Source organism: Rhipicephalus sanguineus, chromosome 2, assembly GCF_013339695.2.
Source record: "Rhipicephalus sanguineus isolate Rsan-2018 chromosome 2, BIME_Rsan_1.4, whole genome shotgun sequence".
Lineage (NCBI taxonomy): Eukaryota > Metazoa > Arthropoda > Arachnida > Ixodida > Ixodidae > Rhipicephalus > Rhipicephalus sanguineus.
The window spans coordinates 195,965,943-195,986,286 of record NC_051177.1 but is presented as its reverse complement, the minus strand read 5'-3'; the positions used below and the strand labels follow the sequence as shown (position 1 = coordinate 195,986,286).

Sequence of the window (20,344 nt, the reverse complement as noted above, 5' to 3'; positions counted from 1 at the left end):
AAAATTTTGCATTCGCCAACCGCTCGCGCCGGGTCAGCGTGGCGGTGTATGCTAACTGGCGCGTACCATTCCACTGTTGCTAGCGGTTCAGGGTGTCTGGCGACCGGGAAAACCGGGAAAACCTGGAAATGTCAGGGAATTTTTAGCCACCGGGAAAAGTCAGGGAATTGTCAGGGAATTCGTCAATCAAGCGAGACAAGTCAGGGAAAACTGTCTTGGGGCCTGCCCACACTGCTAATGACTCGCACAGCCGATCGCTTTGGGCGAAGCGCTAGAGTCAGGGGAATGAAATTTCCATAGAAGGACGATAGGAGGTGTCTAAATTCCACGCTCACTCTGCTTTTTTTTATGTAGGGAATCTTGAAGGCGATGCATTTTGGTAGCCAATATTGAAGGCAATGCTTTCTTACGACATCAAGAGCCAGAATTACGTAATCGAAGTGGAACACGGCATGTTTTCAGTGTCACCTATTTTTGCGCCATCATTTGCACGCACTGACCTCTACTAAAATTAGTTTGTGCATTCTGGCTGCAGAGGCAGGGTAACGTAGCATATCGAGCCAAGCCACGACAAGCCGCACGCAATAAATCCAACATGGCGACGTCCCTTTGTTATACAGTGCGGCTAGGCTCTACTATGACTGAAAATGTGTGGATTGTGAGTTTTGCGTTTTCGCGGACGTTTTCCCAGAGTTCCTGCGTAGCGTGAATTGTGGTGTGCGACGTTGTCCGCGACTAAGTGCTTCTGTGATTTGAAGTGAACATATCCGTATATTTCTGTGAAGACATATTCCGGAGAGAAGAAATCCGTCGGACCTGCAGCATTTCAGACGTGAGTATCAGTGTCGCGCGCTGCTTATCAGTGCTGCGTTTCGGTGTCGCGCGCTGCAAAATATTTTTTCATCGAAGATGTCAGGAGGCAAGAAGTGTTCCTTTAATGCGGACTGGGTGAACCCAAGTGTCTCCGACTATGCAAGTTGGAGTAAGCCTGTGGAAAATGATCCGCACAAAGCCATGTGTACAGTTTGCCAAAAAACGTTTTTGCTGAGAAACATGGGTCACAGAGGTGTTTCAAGTCATGCCTCTAGCAAGAAGCACATTGCTGCATTGAATTTTCTCAAAAGTGCTTCCCAGCCAAAGCTATTGTCATTTTTGAAGAGCCCGACGGACGCCTCGCCTAGCAGTAGCGCTGGATCTGCGCCTGCTGCTACCGAAGTTGCAGTGACTACAGCTCCTGTGCAAGTGTCAGTGGGTGGTTTTTTGTTTAAGAACAACGTGACTAAAGCAGAAATAATTTGGTGTCTCAATACCATAATGACACATGGATACTTTCGTTCTGCGGCACTTTTTCCACTGATGTTTCCCACTTCTGAGGTGGCTGCAAAAGTTCAGCTGGGTAAAGACAAGGTAGGCTACACCATTTGCCATGGCATTGCGCCGTACTTTCGCAATATGTTGCTGTCGAGTCTCGTCAATGTGCCTTACCTGGCAGTCTGTTTCGACGAGGCGCTGAACAAGGTCATCCAGAAACAGCAAATGGATGTTCTCATTAGATACTGGGATGCTGCTGACGACAGCGTGAAGACTCGCTATCTGACGTCTTGTTTCATGGGCCACACGTGCGCTGAAGACTTGGCGTCAACGTTTCGTCAAGCGGTGCAGGAAATCAAAGGATCGAAAATCCTGCAAGTGTCGATGGACGGGCCAAATGTCAATTTTAAGTTTTTGCGGTCTCTGCAGGAAGAGCTTCGCGAGTCAGATGAGAGCCATATCCTCAACATAGGAAGCTGTGGCCTCCATGTAATCAATGGTGCATATAGTAAAGCTGGCCACGTTGCATCTGGCTGGGATTTGGTATCATTTCTTCGAAGCGCCTACAACCTGTTCAAATGCGTTCCTGCACGTCGCGCTGACTTTGTCAGCCTCACGGGGTGCTCGAAATTCCCCATGAAGTTCTGTGCACTGAGGTGGCTGGAAAACAGTACTGTAATCTGTAGGGCACTGGAGATTCTACCACACCTCATTGTATTTGTGCAGCAGTGTAAAGAAAAAAGCAGACAAGAGGCCAACATGCTCAAGCTACAAAGTGGTTGAAGAAGCTGTGTCTGATCAGGTCTTGTCAGCAAAGCTAGCTTTTGCTCTTTCTATTGCTGAGGAATTGGAACCCTTTCTGCGGGAATTTCAGACGGATAAACCGATGGTTGCATTCCTGTCAGCAGCACTAGAGAGCATTCTGCATTCACTGCTGTCGAGAATTGTAAAACGGGAAGTTCTCGATGCTGCCGACACGATCGCCAAGTTGATGAAGATAGACATAAGCATACCAGAAAATGCAGTAAATGTAGCCGCATTCGACATTGGGTTTTCGGCAAAAAACGAGCTCTGCAAGAACAAAAAGTTGTCACAGCTTGCAATAATGAATTTTAAAAAAGGCTGCATATCGTTTGTCAAGGCTTGTGCACAGAAAGTGGTGGAGAGATCGCCGCTTAAGTACAAGTTGGCCGTGGGTGCAGGCTGTTTGGACCCTGTCTGTGCATTGTCTTTGGAGGCTGGTCCCAGGCAGCTTACGCTGGCACTTGAAGTACTTTCCGAGCACCACTGGATGACCGGCTTGCAAGATGAGCGAGCCCATCGCTCCTACGTGAAGGTGTGCTCAGAAAGCAGTACACAGGCACAGCTGGCAAATTTCGACAGGAAGCAACAGAGGCTGGATACTCTGCGGACAAACATATGTTCCCAAGATCACAAGGAGCTGCAGTTTTTTGTGAAACTTCTCTTGTGCTTGTCACACGGCAATGCTGCGGTAGAGAGAGGCTTTTTCTGTCAACAAGGAATGCCTTGTTGAAAATTTGAAAGAAGATTCTCTTGTGGCACAGAGTAGTGCATGATGCGGTCTCGGCAGCAGGTGGCATCGCTCAAGTAGACATTACCGACAGGATGGTGAAGACAGTTCGCAGTGCCTACAGCGTCTACAGGGAGCAGTTGCAAACAAAGAAGAGAGAGCGAGATGAAACAACTGAATTGGAGAAGAAGAAAAAGAGCAGCAGCTCTGATTAAAGAGCTACAAGAAAAAAAGCAAAGGCTGCTTAGTGAAGCGCAACTTGAAGCTTCTATTCTTCCAGATGAAATAAACTCTCTCAAACCCTAATTGAAGCGCATTTCGAGAATGAGGGCAGTTGCAATAAATGTTTTACTCTACAATGAAATGTGTTTTCTCTACCCTTTTATTATGCCTCATGGACCATTTCCACAAAATGGTGTCTGTTGTATAGGTCAGGGAATTTTAGCTAAAATAGTCAGGGAAAACCTGGAAAAGTCAGGGAAATTGAATTCTGCAATTTGCTAGACACCCTGGCGGTTGTTTTCCAGAAGTTTGTTGAACTAAAGCACTAGGTAGAACCCTATAGAGTTCCAAACAGTCAATGTTGCGTGGTAATATGAATAATGGGCTCAAACGGCGCCGGGAAGCGAAAAATTAGGTTCAGTAGTGTTCATATAGGCGCCAGTTTTAGAAAGTCATTTGTAGGCACACACGGGCATATAGGCACGAACGCCAAAATAAAAAAATAGGCATTTATAGGCACTATAAAAACACTATGAAAGCCCTCCTGAGCCTCAAATTCATGCTCGCATGTCAAAGTGGTGCGATAGGAGCGTAAGGAACAAAATAAGCATTTGCCTAAAATCCGGTCTTACTTATAACTTATAGTGCTGTCACATGGGCACTTTTGATCGCGATCGAGCCTGATGTGATTGACTCCCTTACGCAAGCTGCAGAAGGACGCCAATCACTGTTCAGAAATCTGACTCCGATCGGGCTTAATCGCTATCACCAGTGCACCGGCTGCAATACTTGTTCATTTGCATGCTATGTACATGTGTATTTAATTAGTTCATTTTAGATAGCACAAAATGCGTTGTTCTTAATCGCTTAAGAACCAGTAGGAGTGGAAGCACTGTGGTGCGGTTAACTTGCAGTGAGTTGTAGCACTTTCTTTTATGTATAATTAAGTTATCGACGAAAAAACAAGCTATGGCATCAGAAATTGCGTATATTGAATGCAGTTTGCTTTCTCATTGTTGAGAAGCCGTGTGGTCGCTTCATTTTAACGATATCGATGAACGCTTTACAACAATTGCTAATTATAATATATTCCTGCTGAAAAAACGCTAAACCTGGTTTGATAGTCAATGTCTGCGTGCGAGTCATGATTTAATGCCATAAAAGCCGTATGTAGAGCTCCAAATAGTACGATATGTATTCAATTTTTTTGCCCATCTGCTATTTACAGTAAGGTAAAAGAGATGAAAACAAAATTAAGAATACTGTGCGTTGCAGGGTGCGGTCCATAAATGGTGTAGCTGATGAATAATTCGAAAACAAGATCTGAAAATATGGTGTGCAATCACAGTTTTTCTCTTTTCTTGTGACAGCACGTGGTTTTTTTTAATTCTTTTTTTGACTGGCAGGCAAACAGTTTTTACACTTTTGTGGAATGCTCAAAACACACAGACACAATGAAAGGCCATGGGACTTGGGTGCGTGTGTTTCGCATCTTTAACCAATATAAATAGTTACCGACTAGCCCAAGAAGATGTTAACTGAAGGTGTTAATGCGGCTGGCGTGGACGGTAGTTTTCTGCTGCGAGCAACTCCACCTGCTAATGTCACTTTAAAAATAAAGATTAGAGAATAGAAATTTGAGACCTTGACACTCCCGATGCGAAAACTTTGTATTTTTGTCATGTTGTTTGACACAACAAACTCTGCATGCAGCCGCGCGACGCCCGTTGGCTGCCTATCGTGACTATAGGTGGCCTGCGGAGAGGGCATCATAATGGCGGACGCCGTAGCAGACGACGCTGTTGTCTACACCCTCTACGGCGGCGGAGGGGAGCGCGTGCATCGAGGAACTCTAGTTGTGCCATGTTGGCTAGAGGATGTTCAGTATATTTTCTCAAATTGTAATACTTTTGATGTTGCTCTTGTTGTGGAAACTGCTATATCTCTACATCAATTTCAAAGAACTAAGAATGCACTTCAAGCAGGCTTAGTGTATCTTTTATTTTATTTTTTGTTTCAACAAGGCAATTAAACCGGTTTCATTTCCTCGTTTTCTCCCACACCCTTTCTTGGAATTCTGTGATATGCTAAAATCGTATGTATAGGTAATCAGTTCTTCATTTTGTTCTGCTACTGTTGTTCTACTGTTGCCTTTAATTGTGAACTACCATAATGGTTTTTGTACAAGAGGTCTTGGCATAGTCTGCGACTGGTGGGACCTCCTTTTGTATACTACACGTGTGTGATATTACTGAACATTTAGTGAAATGTTGATTCTGCGCTGTATTGTCTCTTGATTATGAGGTTGGCAACGGCAAGTCTTTTATTAAATGTTACTGGGTGCCTATAATGAACAAAGTGGGCATATGTTAAGCAGGCTTGCAGCACTCTGTGCTGGCATGCCTACAATAACGCTAACATTCTGCCACGAGTTGCCGCTCGGTTTTCTCAATGTTCTCTTGCCTTCACAGCTGCGGGCCACACTTGCCGAGTACGAGCGACAGAAGAAAGAGCGCTTGCGGGAGTTTGTCACTCGCGCGAAGAACGATTTGCTCACCTGGTACAAGAAGTGCTGCGTCCCACAGAGTCGTGTGTACCTGGACGATGACGACTCTGAAGGTGCGTGCTTCACGTCGAGTTGCCCGAAGGTTTCGGTTTGGTACTCCTTACTGTGGTGTCTCCTACTCGTTGGAAAACAGCAGGTTTGGTTGTAGTAGGCCTTGGGGCCACATCGGCCATCACGTCTTGCAAGATCTATATATCATGCTCCTGCATGCGATGATTCAGCCTGCAATGGTACAGTGTACTCTGCAGACAGTAATGCTCAGTTTGTCTGTTTGTTTCTACCCCGAGGGTATAAACGTAAAAAAAAGAGGGGGGGGGGGGTAGCAATGCCTAAATACTAGAGCTGTGCGAATAGCAAAATTTTGAAGTGTGAGTGCGAATCGAATCGAATATTTTTCGAATATTTCTCGAATACTTTGAAGTGAAATTGCAGAAAAAAAAGTTGCGAGGCTTCCTAAGCACAGGGTTCGTAGCGGTCCTTGAAACCCTTGAAAACCCTGGAATTTTAAAATGGCACTTTCAAGGCCTTGAAAACCCTTGAATTTGTCTGAGGTCCTTAAAAGTCCTTGAATTTCGTCAATCGAAGTACGTTCAGCTGTAATTTAGCGGATTTCCTTTGAGCGCCTGGCAACTATGTGCTCGAGCCAACAAAGCATCCAGTCCAATTCATTTCTCTAGCCATAACGCAGTACTAGTGTCATGGTAGTGTGGTTAGAGTGTACTAGAACTGTTGAGTGGCGTGAACGCGCCTCGCCGCTTGATACCTTCCGTGTCGACCGTAGCGGCGGCGCTGCAGTCTCTCAGTACTGAGGGCGTGCTGCGCCGCACGCAAGAACTGCTGGGCGCGTCGGCGGCACCCGTAACCCGGCACTATTACCGATGCGGCTTTCATTGCGTGCCTGTCATGATTAAGCGTAGGACTTGTCGTAAGCTTTGAGGGACGAAACTTGAAAGCTTTGAATGGATGCATATATGCCTTTGAGAGATACTGCAAATTATTTCTTGTACTGGCAGGTTTTGCAGCACGCGAACATTGGAAAAAGGACAGAGTAGACAGAAAGAGCGCTGTCTTCCAACTGACTTTATTTTGCAAAGTGGCAAAATATATGAGAGGAAAAGGAGGAGAGCGCAAACATACAGCCTAATCAAAGTCACTGTAATCGAAGCATGTGGAACGGATCCACCATTGCCTTAACGCCCGGCCAAGTATTCACGCTCTAACTGTGATAATGCAACTGATGGGGAGCTTACGCAGTTTTCACCTAGTGAGTGAATTATTTCTGCTTCGATGATTTTGCGGGTTAACTGATCCCTGTGCCTTGCCTTTATCAAGCGCTCTTGCAGCGCTCTTTCGGTCTACTCTGTCCTTTTTTCCTGTGTTCACGCGCTGCAAAACCCTGCCAGTATGATTACCAACCAACTAGCCCAGGCCTCAACATTTATTTCTTGTAGCCGAAGCGACTGCTAGAAGGTACGCAAAATATAAAAATGAAAACGGGCTGATAGCAACACTGAAGATTCCCGATCTCGATCTCTGTATAATTGAGCCGAACTCATTGCTGGGCTAGTTAGTACATTACTCTCAATTAACTAGACTCCAAACGACCGCCAGAAGAAAGAGACAGAGGAAACAGAAAAGGGCGTGCCTTATTCTGATTTCTTGTCTTAATCCTTTCTTCTGGTGGTGATTCGGCGTCTAATTTATTCAGAGTAACTCATCTGCTATATTGGAATTTACCTGTTCTTGGAAAGCTGTGTGCTGATATCCTGCTGAAAGCATGCCGAACATTTGCCGCGCGTTGGAGAAGCTGTGTGTACGTTGCGTATCTCTACAAATGCGCTGTGTAAACGTGACCATTTCGACGCTACGAGGGCTCAAAAATATCGGAAGTCAAGCGTAACTGTACCGGGTACAAATAGCGGTCGTCGTCAAGGGTTTTGCATGAATATTGTTAATTGAGCTGGGTGGGGAGGTATGACTTTACTGTCCGTATTTGTGCAAATATATATATGCACATTTAAAACATATCGCAATGCGTAGAGCATCACCGTCTCTCCTGGCTTCACTTATGACACTTTACAGATAAAACAATTAAATTATAATACAAAACATAGTAATCAACAAGTTTTTGCAATGGCATCGATAGAAGATCAGAAAAATGGTGCAATATAAGCTGTCCAATGAAAAGGAGAACTGGTTATACAGTAAAAGCTCGTTAATTTGACTCTCGTTAATTCGGAAAATTGGTTAATTCGGACACGTCATCACTCTATGAGACTGGGCGCTCATTATTTCGGACAGATTTGACCGCAAATCGGATAATTCAGCGACTTTCGGGCCGCTCGCGAGGCTCGAAAACGAAAAAACTATTCGGAACAAAAGTGAAGCTCAAACGCAGCATCGCCATGGACATCAGTTATCGGCTTGGCTTGACTTGAGACTGTTTGAACGCAGGGTTACCAGATTGGCCTATTAATAGCCAAATTGGGCTACTTTTTGTTCGAGTTGGCGTCAAATTTTTCTCTTTGGCTATGTGGCTATTTTTGGGCTACATTGCTATCGACTAGGCAAGAATTCCAAAAAGCTACAAAATGTAGATAATTTAGTATCGGGGACCCCAAACAGCTTACGAACGCGCGCTCTTGCGTTCGTTTGTACCTCCAGCTTTACAAGTGCCGGGGACCCCCAGCAGCTGCACCCACGGATAATACAAAGGAAAGCAGGAGCGTGCATAGGCGAGCATCTGGGGGTCCCCAAGTCAACGTCTGGGGTCCCCGAAGTCAATGAAGGCCCCGCCATAAGCCCCTTCCGGCTGTTGTTAACATGCGTGACCCCCCAAAAATGCAGTACCCCTCGGCGCAATGTCAGCTTTTGTACTCCCATGCAGAAGCCAAGAAAGGTGGTGATCGTTCTCTCTGTTAAAAAGCTCTCTACAAAGAATGCCAAGGCTTACACGCGCATGCCGCTAATAGGTCCCAAACATTCCAGTGTGTTGAACGATTCCTGCACCTGGAGACGTAGCCCAAGAAAGGGCTTCACGTGTCGTCAGTTTGAAACCGTGTTGACGGCTCACATTTTCTCTAGACTTTCTTGACTTCTACTACCGTAAAATGCTGAGCAAGCACCCCCCCTCCCTTGCCCCCACCACACATTGAAAGATAATAAAGAGATGTGGAGGGGGCCCTCTTGATCAGTCCCAGACCAAAATCCAAGATAGCAGCGGAAGTGCCTCTAAGTAGAATGCACACCTGTGTTTCTTATGAAATGCTTTACAGTTTTTACTGAATCGGAGGGTGTCCGTCTGACATTTCACGTGTTATGACAAGAGTGGAAAGACGTTCAAGTACCCCAACAATTTGCGACACCCCGGAATGCGACCCCATTTGTATGTTATCAAGTGGCAATAAACTTGTTTCTAGATTTTGCAGCCATCGCTCAATTATTGTGCATTGAATAGCAAAAAAAAATATTACGCAATACAACGGATTCACGCATACATTTGCTGATTTTGGCTATTTTTGGGCTACTTCAAATTTTCGCATTGGGCTATGTTTGGGCTACCTCTGAGTCCGATTTGGCGGTTTGAAGCTCGCACCATCTGGTAACCCTGGTTGAACGCCTTTTCTTCGCGCGCATGTTCGCGCGTGATATCTGGTGGGGCGTGTGGGTTTGGCGCGGTGTCATTTTTGTTGCTTTGTTCCCGTTGGTGTGCTGCATCGTTGAACGCCGTTTTATCGAGGAACAATTCAGTACGGCTCCTTTAGCTTGATCGTTGCTGGTGCTTTTGTGCTGACTTCTCGTGTGAACGCACTCTCCGCCGACGGCAATGCCGGCGAAGCGGCCCAAGTACGAGGCCAAGGACTTCACCACCAAAGTAGAAATTTTGCGTGCCCTGAAAAATGGGCTCTCCCGGCAAGAAGAAGCTCCTGCGCCATGACGTCGGCAAACAATACGACGTGAGTCTCCTGAGCGCAGTTAGCATTCTTCGCGTATGTGTGGCAGAGCACGCCTGCGCACGCCATTGCCAACTGTTTCAGGCACAATGGCTTTGTTGTACCCGACTCCAGCGATGTCGCAGTGGCCGAAGTGTTGCCGAATGACGGTACCGATGACGGGCAGGATTTCGAAAGTGTTATGCCTGATGCAGTGACACTCGACGATTATATCGGCATTGATGGCGTTGCCACTGCCGGCTCTCTGACTGATGAGCAAATCATCAAGGAAGTGACGCATGGCGACGAATCCGATAACGAAGAGCCTGAAGAGCAGCAGCCACACTATGAGCCACACAGGCCCCCTCGTACTGTGAAGGAAGCCGCGGAGGCCCTCGTCGTCCTTAAAGAATTTTGTTTTGGCACTGCAGACAGCATGCGAGCTGCTGAGCACCTTGAAGGGCTCAGAAAAATTGTGTCCACGCGAATTTCTGCTCGAAAGCAGACGCATCCGCGATTAACATGTAAAGTAAAGGTACGCTGAAAAAACTAGCTTTTATTGCGTTTATTTCGACCATTCGATAATTCGGTCAATTCGGACATTTTTTCCGGTCCTTAGAAATCCGAATTAACGAGCTTTTACTGCAGTGAACTTAGGCAGAATAACCGACGGGCTATATTTAAATATGCTTGAGATTGTGGTGGTCGTCATCAATCCCGGCGCGCACGATCCTCACTATATATTCTTTAGCCGTATGCGCCAAACACCATCGCGGGTTCGAGCACTGGGAGCTTCATGCAGGTTGCCGCATCCTCGTTTGTCCCGCGCCCGTGTACCGTTCGAACTGCTGCCGCGAAGGGACAGCGAGCCGTCGCACGCAGCGAGGGAGACCCTAGTCGACACTCTCCAAATTAGTGGTTTATTGCCGGGACTTTAGTACAAGAGATCAATAATTCGCTGCAGCCAATCGTAAGTAACATAAATACACATGACACCAATTAGCTAATACAAGTTACCAAATGTGGCCGCGAATGGCACACCTATAAAACAAACAAAGAAAGAACCAGGTTTGGAGAGCCGACCTACCCTTCGGCCAGCGCTCCCGCGATCTCGCACCCCAGAGCAGAAGAAACAGAATAGACATAGGAACACTTAAAAGGAACATACGGTGCACGATCGCGAGGCGCTGCCTCGGGACTTCGGGACCGCGGAGGGTGGCGTGCGTCCGCTGAGGCCGGGGCCCCGACAAAACGACGTAACCGACGGCCGGCGACGAAGGGCAAAGAACAAAGGATCGCCGCCGGCCGGAGCGGCTAAAACGCACACGCACCCTTCGAGGTCCCCAAGTGGTCTCTCTCGAACCTGGTCGCGCACCCGCCGCTTCTAGGTGAGCGCGAGCAAGGTCCAAATCCCGCCAAAATTTGGCCAATGGGACACCGTGTTTAACCTTTGAGGGCGGGGTGGCAGGAAAGTGACAGCGGTTTATGACCAGCTGCCACCCGTCCGGTCGAAAGGAGAGAGACACGAGAATTCTCCAAAGGAAGATGGTGTCGAGCCACTGGCGCGGACGCCTGAATTCCCACAAGATAAGCCCTGATGCATGAAGTTTGTGCCTCGGAGGTGAACGCACGCCTTTGGCTCGGCTCCCTGGTTCGGCTGCCTGGAATTTAAGCCCTCAGAGGTCGCATAACCGATGCACAGTAATCGCGGAAGCACGCTGTTTAAGAGATAGCCTTTTGGCATTACAGATGAAACCCGAAATAACGAAATCGGCGGGGAAAGCACAAAATTTCGCTCTTGCGGGAATTTCGTTGGCACGAGAATGCGGCAGAAAAGACAGGGAATTTACAAAAAACACATTTTATTTCCAAAAGTCAGTAAGTTTGCTTTAGCGGGCCTTCCCATGCACCAGTTTCATGCCTCTCGATCGGGAATCTCGTTTGCCACGGCACAAAGTTCGCCCCATGCACTGGTCAGTGACGGCGGCACTGTGCTGTGACCAGTACCGTCATCAAGTGCGCCTACAGGCGAACCTTCTTCCGGTTCCGCTGGATCAGTGCGGATCAGCGCAGAATCGTGGACAGCGAGCTGCACGCAACGCCGAATTCTTCGGCGATGTCCATTTTTTTCCTGCCCTTTTCCACCTCACTTATGATTGCAGCTTTATCTTCCAGCGTGACGAACTTCCGCTTTTTCGTTGGAGGCGGCATCTTGGCAGGCAGGGAAATTGGACGAAGCAATCGCAACACACAGTTCACGTTCCACCAAGCGACCAAGCAAACTCTCCACAAATGGCTCCACACATGCGACCATGTGTGCGCAAAGCCGACAAAGCCAAGCACAGAGCCAAGCCAACTAACGGAACTGCATGAGGAATGTGGATTTGGCTACGTAGTCCGTGATAACGAGCAGGTGTTTCGGCGAGCCATCATTATCATCATTGTCGCCAGCTTTGTTTTTTTGTAAACAATGATGGCGGCTGCTTCTCAAGTGCGCTGTAGCGATAGTTTTGCCCAATTTAAGTGTAGCATGAATGCATTTCAGCAGTTTTCGAATGTAGTTTATGTTGCGAGTGTAGACTATTTGCGCACTCGTGTTTCAAAAATTTCGTTAATGAGGGACTGTGATATGAATATCTTTCGTAGTCGCGAGTTACGAAATGCATTGACTCCTATGGGCGTTCGCCGGTGCTCTGAAAATATTTCGTTGCGATGAGAATTTCATTCCCTTTTCGTTATCACGGGTTTCGACTGTAAAGAAACAGCGCAAAACTGGCACAGTAGAACTCAGCCGTCACTAATATAAATGTTGTGATAGAGTTATTTGTCCTCAGGTTCTTCATGAAACAGTCAAGCGCATCGGAGCTCATATAAGGATCAATGCTCTGGACATCATAGATAGAGACTGCCGACAGAAGGATTGCAGGCTTTCGTTGCTGGTTTGTTACTTCTTCGTAGTCACTGTGTTGGTAGTCACTTATCGTGTAGCGCAGCTCAAAGTGTTGCTTGTAAACCGCACAGCAATCGGTGAGCAGCTAGCCGCATCTATGCTAAATCTGATTGTCGGCTTGTTTGTGGGTCGGAGGCTCCATAAACAGGGAACGTCTCGGCGCAATTTTGGCACGCCTTCATATTCACTCGAGCACCATGGCGCGTAGGAGGTGTTGAGACACTGATTAAAGCTCAGCAATGCATTAAACGCGCAGGCCTGGCGTCTTTTTGTGGAGACTGTGTGCAAGTGTGCACGGATATTCGCAGTTGCTTCTTTTATGTTGGCACTATGCCGGGCAAGTGCAATTTTCAGCCGTCGTGGTTATGCATTGCTGCTTATAGGGAGTGGATTTCACCGGACGTATAGGGCAAAGTGTAAACCATGTGGGAAGAGCTTCGACGTGTCATCAGTGGGGGAGTCTGCCCTTAAAATTCACGTGAAGAGTGCAAGACACATTGAGAACACGAAAGTGACTACAGTCCATGGTAACGTGCGGACCTACATGGTGCCAGCCGTTAATGAGTAGCGCGTAGAGCCAGTTCCATCGTTGTCCGATGTGAGCAGCGTCTGCTAAGCAGATGAGTGTGTGACCGACGCGGAGATACTGTGGATCCTGAAGATGGTGACGTTCCACTACTCTTACAACTAATCATCCCGTACAGGGGCCTTATTCAGGAAAATGTTCCCTGATAGTAACATTGCTAAGGCATTCTCCTGTGGGGAAAAGAAGTCCACGTATGTGTGTCATGGTGTAAGACCATTTTTTTCTCTTTTGCCTGAAACGCGAAGCAGGGCAGTCTGATGGATACACCATTCTTTTCGACGAGTCCTTGAATGACTGCTTACAGAAAAAACAGATGGACATCCACTTGCGGTTCTGGAGCACAACGCCGGAGCACGTAACGATGCGATACTACACGTCGGTTTTCATGGGACATTCGACCGCTGAAAAACTCCAGGAGAAACTTCTAGGTGCCTTGACAGATTTGCTGCTGGAGAAAACCGTCCAGCTGTCGATGGATGGCCCCAACGTAAACCTGAAGTGTTTTAGAGGAATGCAGGATTACCTGCAGAAAAACCTTCAAGTTCAATGTTTGAACCGCGGCACCTGCGGACTACACACCATTCATAACGCTTACAGGGCGGGTGTTGTTGCCAGCAGGTAGGGCCTAGAAAATCTGTCAAGCCTCAGTGCCATGTTTCATGATGCACCAGCACGAAGAGAAGATTTCTCCACTGTCACAAGCCAAGAGACATTCTCTCTGAACTTTGCTCCACGTCGCTGGGTTGAGAATGTAGCCGTGATTGAACGTGTTATTGCACTGTGGGATGATGTGAAGAAATATATTGGAATGCACAAAAAGGAAAGACGTGAACACCAAGGTGTGCATCATACACACAGATATGTGCCTTTTGCCAGGACCCGCTGCTTTTGGCCAAATTTAAATTTGCTCTTGGCATTGCAATGATTCTTAAACCATTTCTCACTGAATACCAGCTGGACAAACCGCTGATCTTCTTTTTGAAAAGGGATCTGGAGAGTTTCTTGAGGAAACTCCTCACGAGGTTCGCGAAATGCTCAGTGCTGTCAGCTTCTACAGGAATGATAAGCATACTCAAAACGGACCTCGCAGACCCAAATAACCACGTGTCTGCTGAGAAGGTTGACATCGGGCATGCTGCTGAACAAATAGTCAAAGCTGCAAAGGTCAGCGCCAAAGAAGTATTTGCCTTTCGTATGGAATGCAAACAGTTCCTTACAGCTACATCAAAAAAACGCCAGGCCTGTGCGTAAAGCGCAGCACAGTCACAGCGAAAGCTCGAAGAGCGGCATTTCTAGAGCCCGTTATAAACTCTCTTGTGGCTACTAATAAAGTACACTAGCAACGTACCCACTACGCCACAAATCATAATTTTTGTGAAGTTGGGAAGCACCCACCACGACATTAATGGTCATTCTGCGGAGAAGGGAGGTACCATCTGTAAAGCATTATGTGCAGTTTCTTGATGTGACAGCTGATGACGATAAAGAATTATGACTGAGCCTTTTGTAATGGGTTGGAAGCTTTAAGAGACCCTCTAGATACGTAATTCACATTGTGTGACGCCCGGTCGTTATTTCACTCTCCCACCACGCTTTATAACATACGCTAACGTGAGAAAGAGGCAGAGAGAGGGAACCAACTTTATTTACACCCTAAGGAAATGGATCATGGGAGCCTCAAGGGCTTCCTTGGCAACTAATAGAAGTGCACTTGCGAGGAACCCACTACGCTATAAATCATCATAATTTTTGTGAAGTAAGGAAGCCGCCACTACGCAATTTTTCGTCGTTCTGCGGAGAACCGTGGTACCTGCTAAACACCTATAAGGTATTATGTGCACTTTGTTGATGCTGTGGTTAATGACGATGAAGAATTATGGCAGATGCCTTTGTAATGGGTTGGAAGCATTCAACAACTCACTCGTTGCGCAATTCGCATTGTGTGATGCCTCGTTACAGAATTGGCGTTGTGGTTATTTTACTCTTCAACCACGCTACATTACCTATGTTAATGTGGTTCCTTCCCGACATGAAGCCTGTATAGGGTCTTTTTGCAAAGCAGTTTCAAGCACTGGCATGGCTCTGAGGTAGGATACTGGGCTCCCATGCAGAGGGCCCAGGTTCGAACCTCGTTCCATTCTGGAAATTTTTTCTTATTTCTTTTTTTTTTCTTATTTCAAGCGATAGTGGTTACGGACACCGGCGGCGGTGGACAACTACGGCACCAAAAACGGCCCTTGTTGTGATCTCATAACAGCTTTCACTGTAAAGAAATTCAGGAGAACAGCCCACTAGCATATCAGCTGGTTAGGAGCCTGTCTTTGCTCGACCCCTGCAAAACGGCCTCAAAGCCTGATGAGTGTCTTCCAAGCTTCAGAAAAGTCCTACTCGCACTCATTGCAGTTGGACGATTAGATGAGCATGAGCGCGATGTGGTACTTGGCGAATACGCAGAACTTCTGCAGGAGAAGAAGCCTAACCTGCGGCAGTTTGACAAACACGCTTCTAGTCTGGATGAATTTTATCTTGAGCTGCTAAAGATTTATTCATCGTATATGCACCTGTGGAAGGTTGTACGACTTCTTCTAGTCTTGAGCCACAGACAGGCCTCTGTTGAAAGAGGTTTTAGTGTCAACCAACAGGTATCTGCTGAAAACCTCAAGGAGATCTCGCATGTGTCGCAGCGAATTGTCTGTGATGCAGTAAGCAAGGCTGCTGGTGTCATGAGCATTGCAATAACAAAGGAATTGCATAGATTTGTATCAGTTGCACACAGCCGCTATCGGGCCAACTTGGAGGAGACGAAAACATGTGTGAACGAGCAGGCAAGGGCATCCAAGTGAAGCCAAGTTGAAGAAGAGATTCACAGTATGAAAGTAAAGAGGCGGAAGCTTGAAGAAACGATTGCTCACTTAACAGCTTGCGCTGACAACTACGCTGAGCGGGCAGAAGCTACAAGTGAGATCTCTTTTAATGTGAAGTCCTACAGCCTCAGAAAAACAGCGAAAGAAAAGGCTGTGGAACTTGTAGAAATGAATGAGAAGCTAAAAGGAAAGCTAAATGAACTGAATATCTAGTCCACTACCTGAAGATGGCCTTTTGTTTGTGCGTGTGTGTCTGTGTGTGCAATATGCTTTAATTGTGAGGTGCAATATGTCTTGATATTGATTGTAAAAATGTATTTGCCCACCCCACCCCACCACACCCACAGTCATGTCTAATAAGTCCATGACACTGGCAGCACAGCTGGCGGCGATCCTTGCCAGGTCCGTGGAGCGTAGCGAGGGCGAGGTCTCCCAGTCCTCCCAAGTTTTGAGTGGCACCGGCTCGCTGGGAGGAGAAGGTGGACAGGCCAGGAGAATACGGGTTATGTTTGCAGGAAGGTGGGATGGGTCTGTAGTGGGAGAGCAGGGAGATTGTCTGTGCTTGCAGATGGTGCTGTTCCCTTGTAGTGAGGGGGGGGGGTGTTTCTTTCAGCACGAGCATTCGCAGTGAGCTCGGCAAAGGCACGCTCTTTCAAGAAAACACTCCACGAGATCCACCTGTGCCCTGTCGACCCTCGGGCTGTTAACACCCTCGAATATGAATGCTACTTTCTGTATGCGAGGGGAGGAAGGAGTGTGAAGTGGTGGAATACCTTGTGGTGCAGGCATATGGTACTGCGAGACAACTTTCTACGCATTGTTAAATCATTCTAGCTTCGGGTGTTATTCATTTGCCTATGGTTCTGTGCTAGGTTTTCGGGAAGAAAAGGGCAGAGTGGTTTTTGAACACCCTCCAATTATCGAGTGAGGCACACTGGCACAGATCCCACATCAGTGATGTGTATTCATGTTGTGACCCTACACAAGAAATATAAAGCTGCATGTTCAGCAGGGACGACGAAACTAAGGTTTCATTGGGGATATCAAAGGGCACTCTTCGCTCTTCTCTATACTTTTCAAGAAAGGTATCGTTACTAAGAAAGGCTGTGTTGCTGTTGTTGCTAGACAGACCAGGCGGGTCACAGCTGTTCTAGTGTGAGAAATTCACATTTCTTCGTTCCATTCTCCAAATTGTACACCTGTTAAAAGGCCCCTGTTAAAAACCACCTCCGATAATTTTTTTAACATTTCAAGTAAACGCTCGCATCAAATTCAGAATGCCATAACGATCAACAGTGCCAAACACAGCAGCCCTGCGAGCCACGGGCGGCCCACAAATTCCAAGAAACAATTCCTTCTCCTCTCCGTGCCTTTCGGCATTCCTCATCTCGGCGTTTGCCGTGACGTCCCCATGTCGTCTGCTCGTCATCTACAATACCCGTTTGTCCGCTCGCAGGTGTGCGTGCTTGCTGCTCTTCCTTCTCTCATGGCGTGGAGGAGGGACAAGCCGATGATCTGAGCATAGCGAAAGAAAGGGGGAAACGAGCGAAGGCATTTTTTGTATCATCAAACGCGTGTTTGATGATACAAAAGACTCCTTCTGGGTGTTTCAGGGGTCCTTTAATTGTTATTTAGGTCAGTTTTAGAAGTGTCAGACATTAGTTCTGTGGAAAATTGTGCAATCGTGAGCCAATAAACAAATTTGAAGAAGTATTGTGTTAGGCATGTTTTTACACCGCAACACAACAAAGCATTTAACTCCCCTTTACGTGTCCTAGCCGGCTCAGCCACAAATCGCTCTTGTCGAATCTTCAGTTCATCAATTTTTTTTAATGTTACTGAGATTGCTTTTTTTTATAGTGGCCCATCTATGGACCACCTTTGCAGCACCTACTGCGTGAAAGATTATAGTCCCCTTAGCTAATGAAAGACTCCTTAAATTACTTTGACGGCGTTCTCAGTTGATTGCACTGTTACCGCATACTGTATTCTCTTTTGGTCAGCTAGACCTCTCCACTGGTTCTACCTGCTGAGGCTTGGTTGCCAAGGTGTTAATTCACATTTCATTCACTTTAATTTACTTTAGCATTTTGATTCACTATTCACATTTTATTTGCCTTATGCGATAATCACTTTTGAATCACTTGGCATACCCTTACTATATCGAGCATTGCAGCATAGCTGGCTTAAGATCCACTACGACCACAAATGGATCAGTGCATGAGACGTCTGGTTCAAGGTTGCAGTATTTTATGGTATGTGCGGTATTTTATGGCATTTGAGAGAGCATCCTCTCAAAGTTGGGTAATTCAAGCTGCTTTCCAAGCACTTCGCCCACTCTGTGTGTATTGCAAAAAAAAAAAGAGCTTATTATTATAAATGATATCTTGCGTTATTTTTCAGTTTGCCTTGCTATGGCAGTAATGCGCCTTTTTGTTTTTTGCGATGACTGCCCCTAATTAAAGGTTTACCAAGTTTGTCAAAATTTGCGTGCAGCAGGTGGCTTCACTGTCAGAGCCTATAAATTTCGTATTGGCCAGCTCCATAATGAGCCTCCTTCTCCAAGCTGCACCAAAATGCTTTGGGCTGTCCCACCCCCACCAACTGGAAACGAGAAATTCATCAATGTGGCGGTGTTTGACTGTATTCGTGCTGTGTTTATCATCTGTGGAATGCATTTTTGTTCACTCTAGCACTGTGCCTTTCCAGACATTTCCGAGGAACGACTGGCGCTGCTGGAGGAGCAGCTGAAGGCCCTGAAGGAGTTCTACTCCGAGAACAAGGTGATCATAGCCAAAGCGGAGCGGCACGACGCCCTGTGGTCCAGGTTGCTTGAGCTGGAAAAGCTCGCCACGGATCCATCACGCCTGACGAACCGAGGAGGGCGCCTCCTGCGCGAGGCCAAGGAGAGGCAGCGGCTGCAGGTCGAGATCCCGAGGGTAGGTGTCTGCTGCTTCTGCAGAAATGCAGTGCTTTTTGTGTGCGTGCCATTGCAATGTCGCTGTTGGCATTGACTCCCAATGCCTCGCAGGGCAATGCGACTGTGTTAAGTCAGGTGTCGCATCCTGCCGCTTTCGGGTTGTTGACGCCAGTCGCAACAACTTCCTCACTGGTTTCTCATTTTAAGAATGATATACTGGCAGTGTTGAGAGCATTCGCAAACGTTGCCAACATCTTTTTTTGCTTTTTGGGACTGAAAACTGCTAAAGCTGTCAGATTGTTTTGGAAATCTTTCTTAGATTCTGCCATTACTGATGCATAACCTCTCCAAGTTTTGTGCATCCTAGATCATTTTAGCCATTACAGCCTTTTATGTCACATTACCAACGAACAGTATGATGTTCATTGCTATATTTTCCCTGTTTCAATTTTTTGTAGCCCTAGTCTTCTGACAAAGTTTCCCCAGCTTTCGCACACTCGGTTATGATCACTGTAGCGAAGCGTTGGAAGCCTGTAATGGGTCGCCCTCTCGAATGCTTACTAGTGGGTCGTCCTCTTCCGCTCTTCTCGGACAGCACGCTCCTCGCACTCAGAGTCGGCACCGCCTTGACTGTCGCAGTCGTGTATCATCGGCATCGCCGAGTGCCTGCTAATAAACGTCTTTATAATTTGGTGGAAGTGCTGGGCTTTCACAACAACTTCGGCCCTCATTCGATGCCCCTGGCTCTTCGATCCCGTACCCTGCCGCCTACGATGCCTCAAGACGCCTCCCAGCAAACGCCCCCGCCTACACTGACCTCATGTCCAGGTGTCCCTCGTATCCGCGACCCTCCGGTCTTCACTGGCGCAGATGGCACCGACGTGGAGGACTGGCTCGCGATTTACGAGCGCGTGAGTGTCCCCAATAAATGGGACGAGGCAGGAAAACTGACTAACCTGGTTTTCTACGTCGCGTGTGTGGCGGGCTTGTGGTACAACAACCACGCATCAGATTTTACCATGTGGTCCGACTTCAAGACCGCCATTATCAATGTGTTTCGCCGCCCTGCCGTTTGTAAGCTGCAGGCCGAACAGCGCTTACGTGAACGCGCTCAGGAGGCCGGTGAACCATTCACCAGTTACATTGAAGACGTCCTCGATTTCTGTAAGAAAGCCGACGCCACCATGTCCGAATCTGACAAGATCTGGCACATCATGAAAGGCATCGACGACGACGCCTTCACTATGCTGCTCGCCAAGAACCCCAGCACAGTGGCAGAGGTCATAACGCTCTGCCAAAGCTATGAGGAGCTGCGCCGGCAGCGATCGATGACCCGCCGCTCTCCATCACGCGACGCCGAGCTCGCTGGCTTGTCGACCATATCCGACCACTCCGTATTGCTCGCAGAGATGAAGACATTCGTGCGCGAGGAAATTGCGCGCCAGTTCTCTCTGCTGGACTT

General features: G+C 47.3%; 3 protein-coding genes across 3 annotated transcripts in view; all 3 read left to right on the top strand.

Moving 5' to 3' along the window:
• The window catches only part of LOC119383956 (KRR1 small subunit processome component homolog), a 368,573-nt gene that overhangs the window by 285,494 nt on the left and 62,735 nt on the right, over positions 1–20,344 (top strand). The gene's annotated exons all lie outside the window — the stretch shown is intronic.
• Positions 1–20,344, top strand: part of LOC119382140 (protein regulator of cytokinesis 1-like) — a 69,635-nt gene that overhangs the window by 21,412 nt on the left and 27,879 nt on the right. The window contains exons 5-6 of the mRNA XM_049413023.1: positions 5,536–5,683; positions 18,672–18,901. Coding sequence (XP_049268980.1) covers positions 5,536–5,683; positions 18,672–18,901 — 378 coding nt within the window. The remainder of the gene's footprint in view (positions 1–5,535; positions 5,684–18,671; positions 18,902–20,344) is intronic.
• LOC125757286 (uncharacterized) lies at positions 595–2,796 on the top strand. Its single transcript, XM_049412723.1, has one exon. It carries the CDS (start codon positions 910–912, stop codon positions 2,092–2,094), a length of 1,185 nt encoding a protein of 394 aa, XP_049268680.1. The 5' UTR covers positions 595–909; the 3' UTR covers positions 2,095–2,796.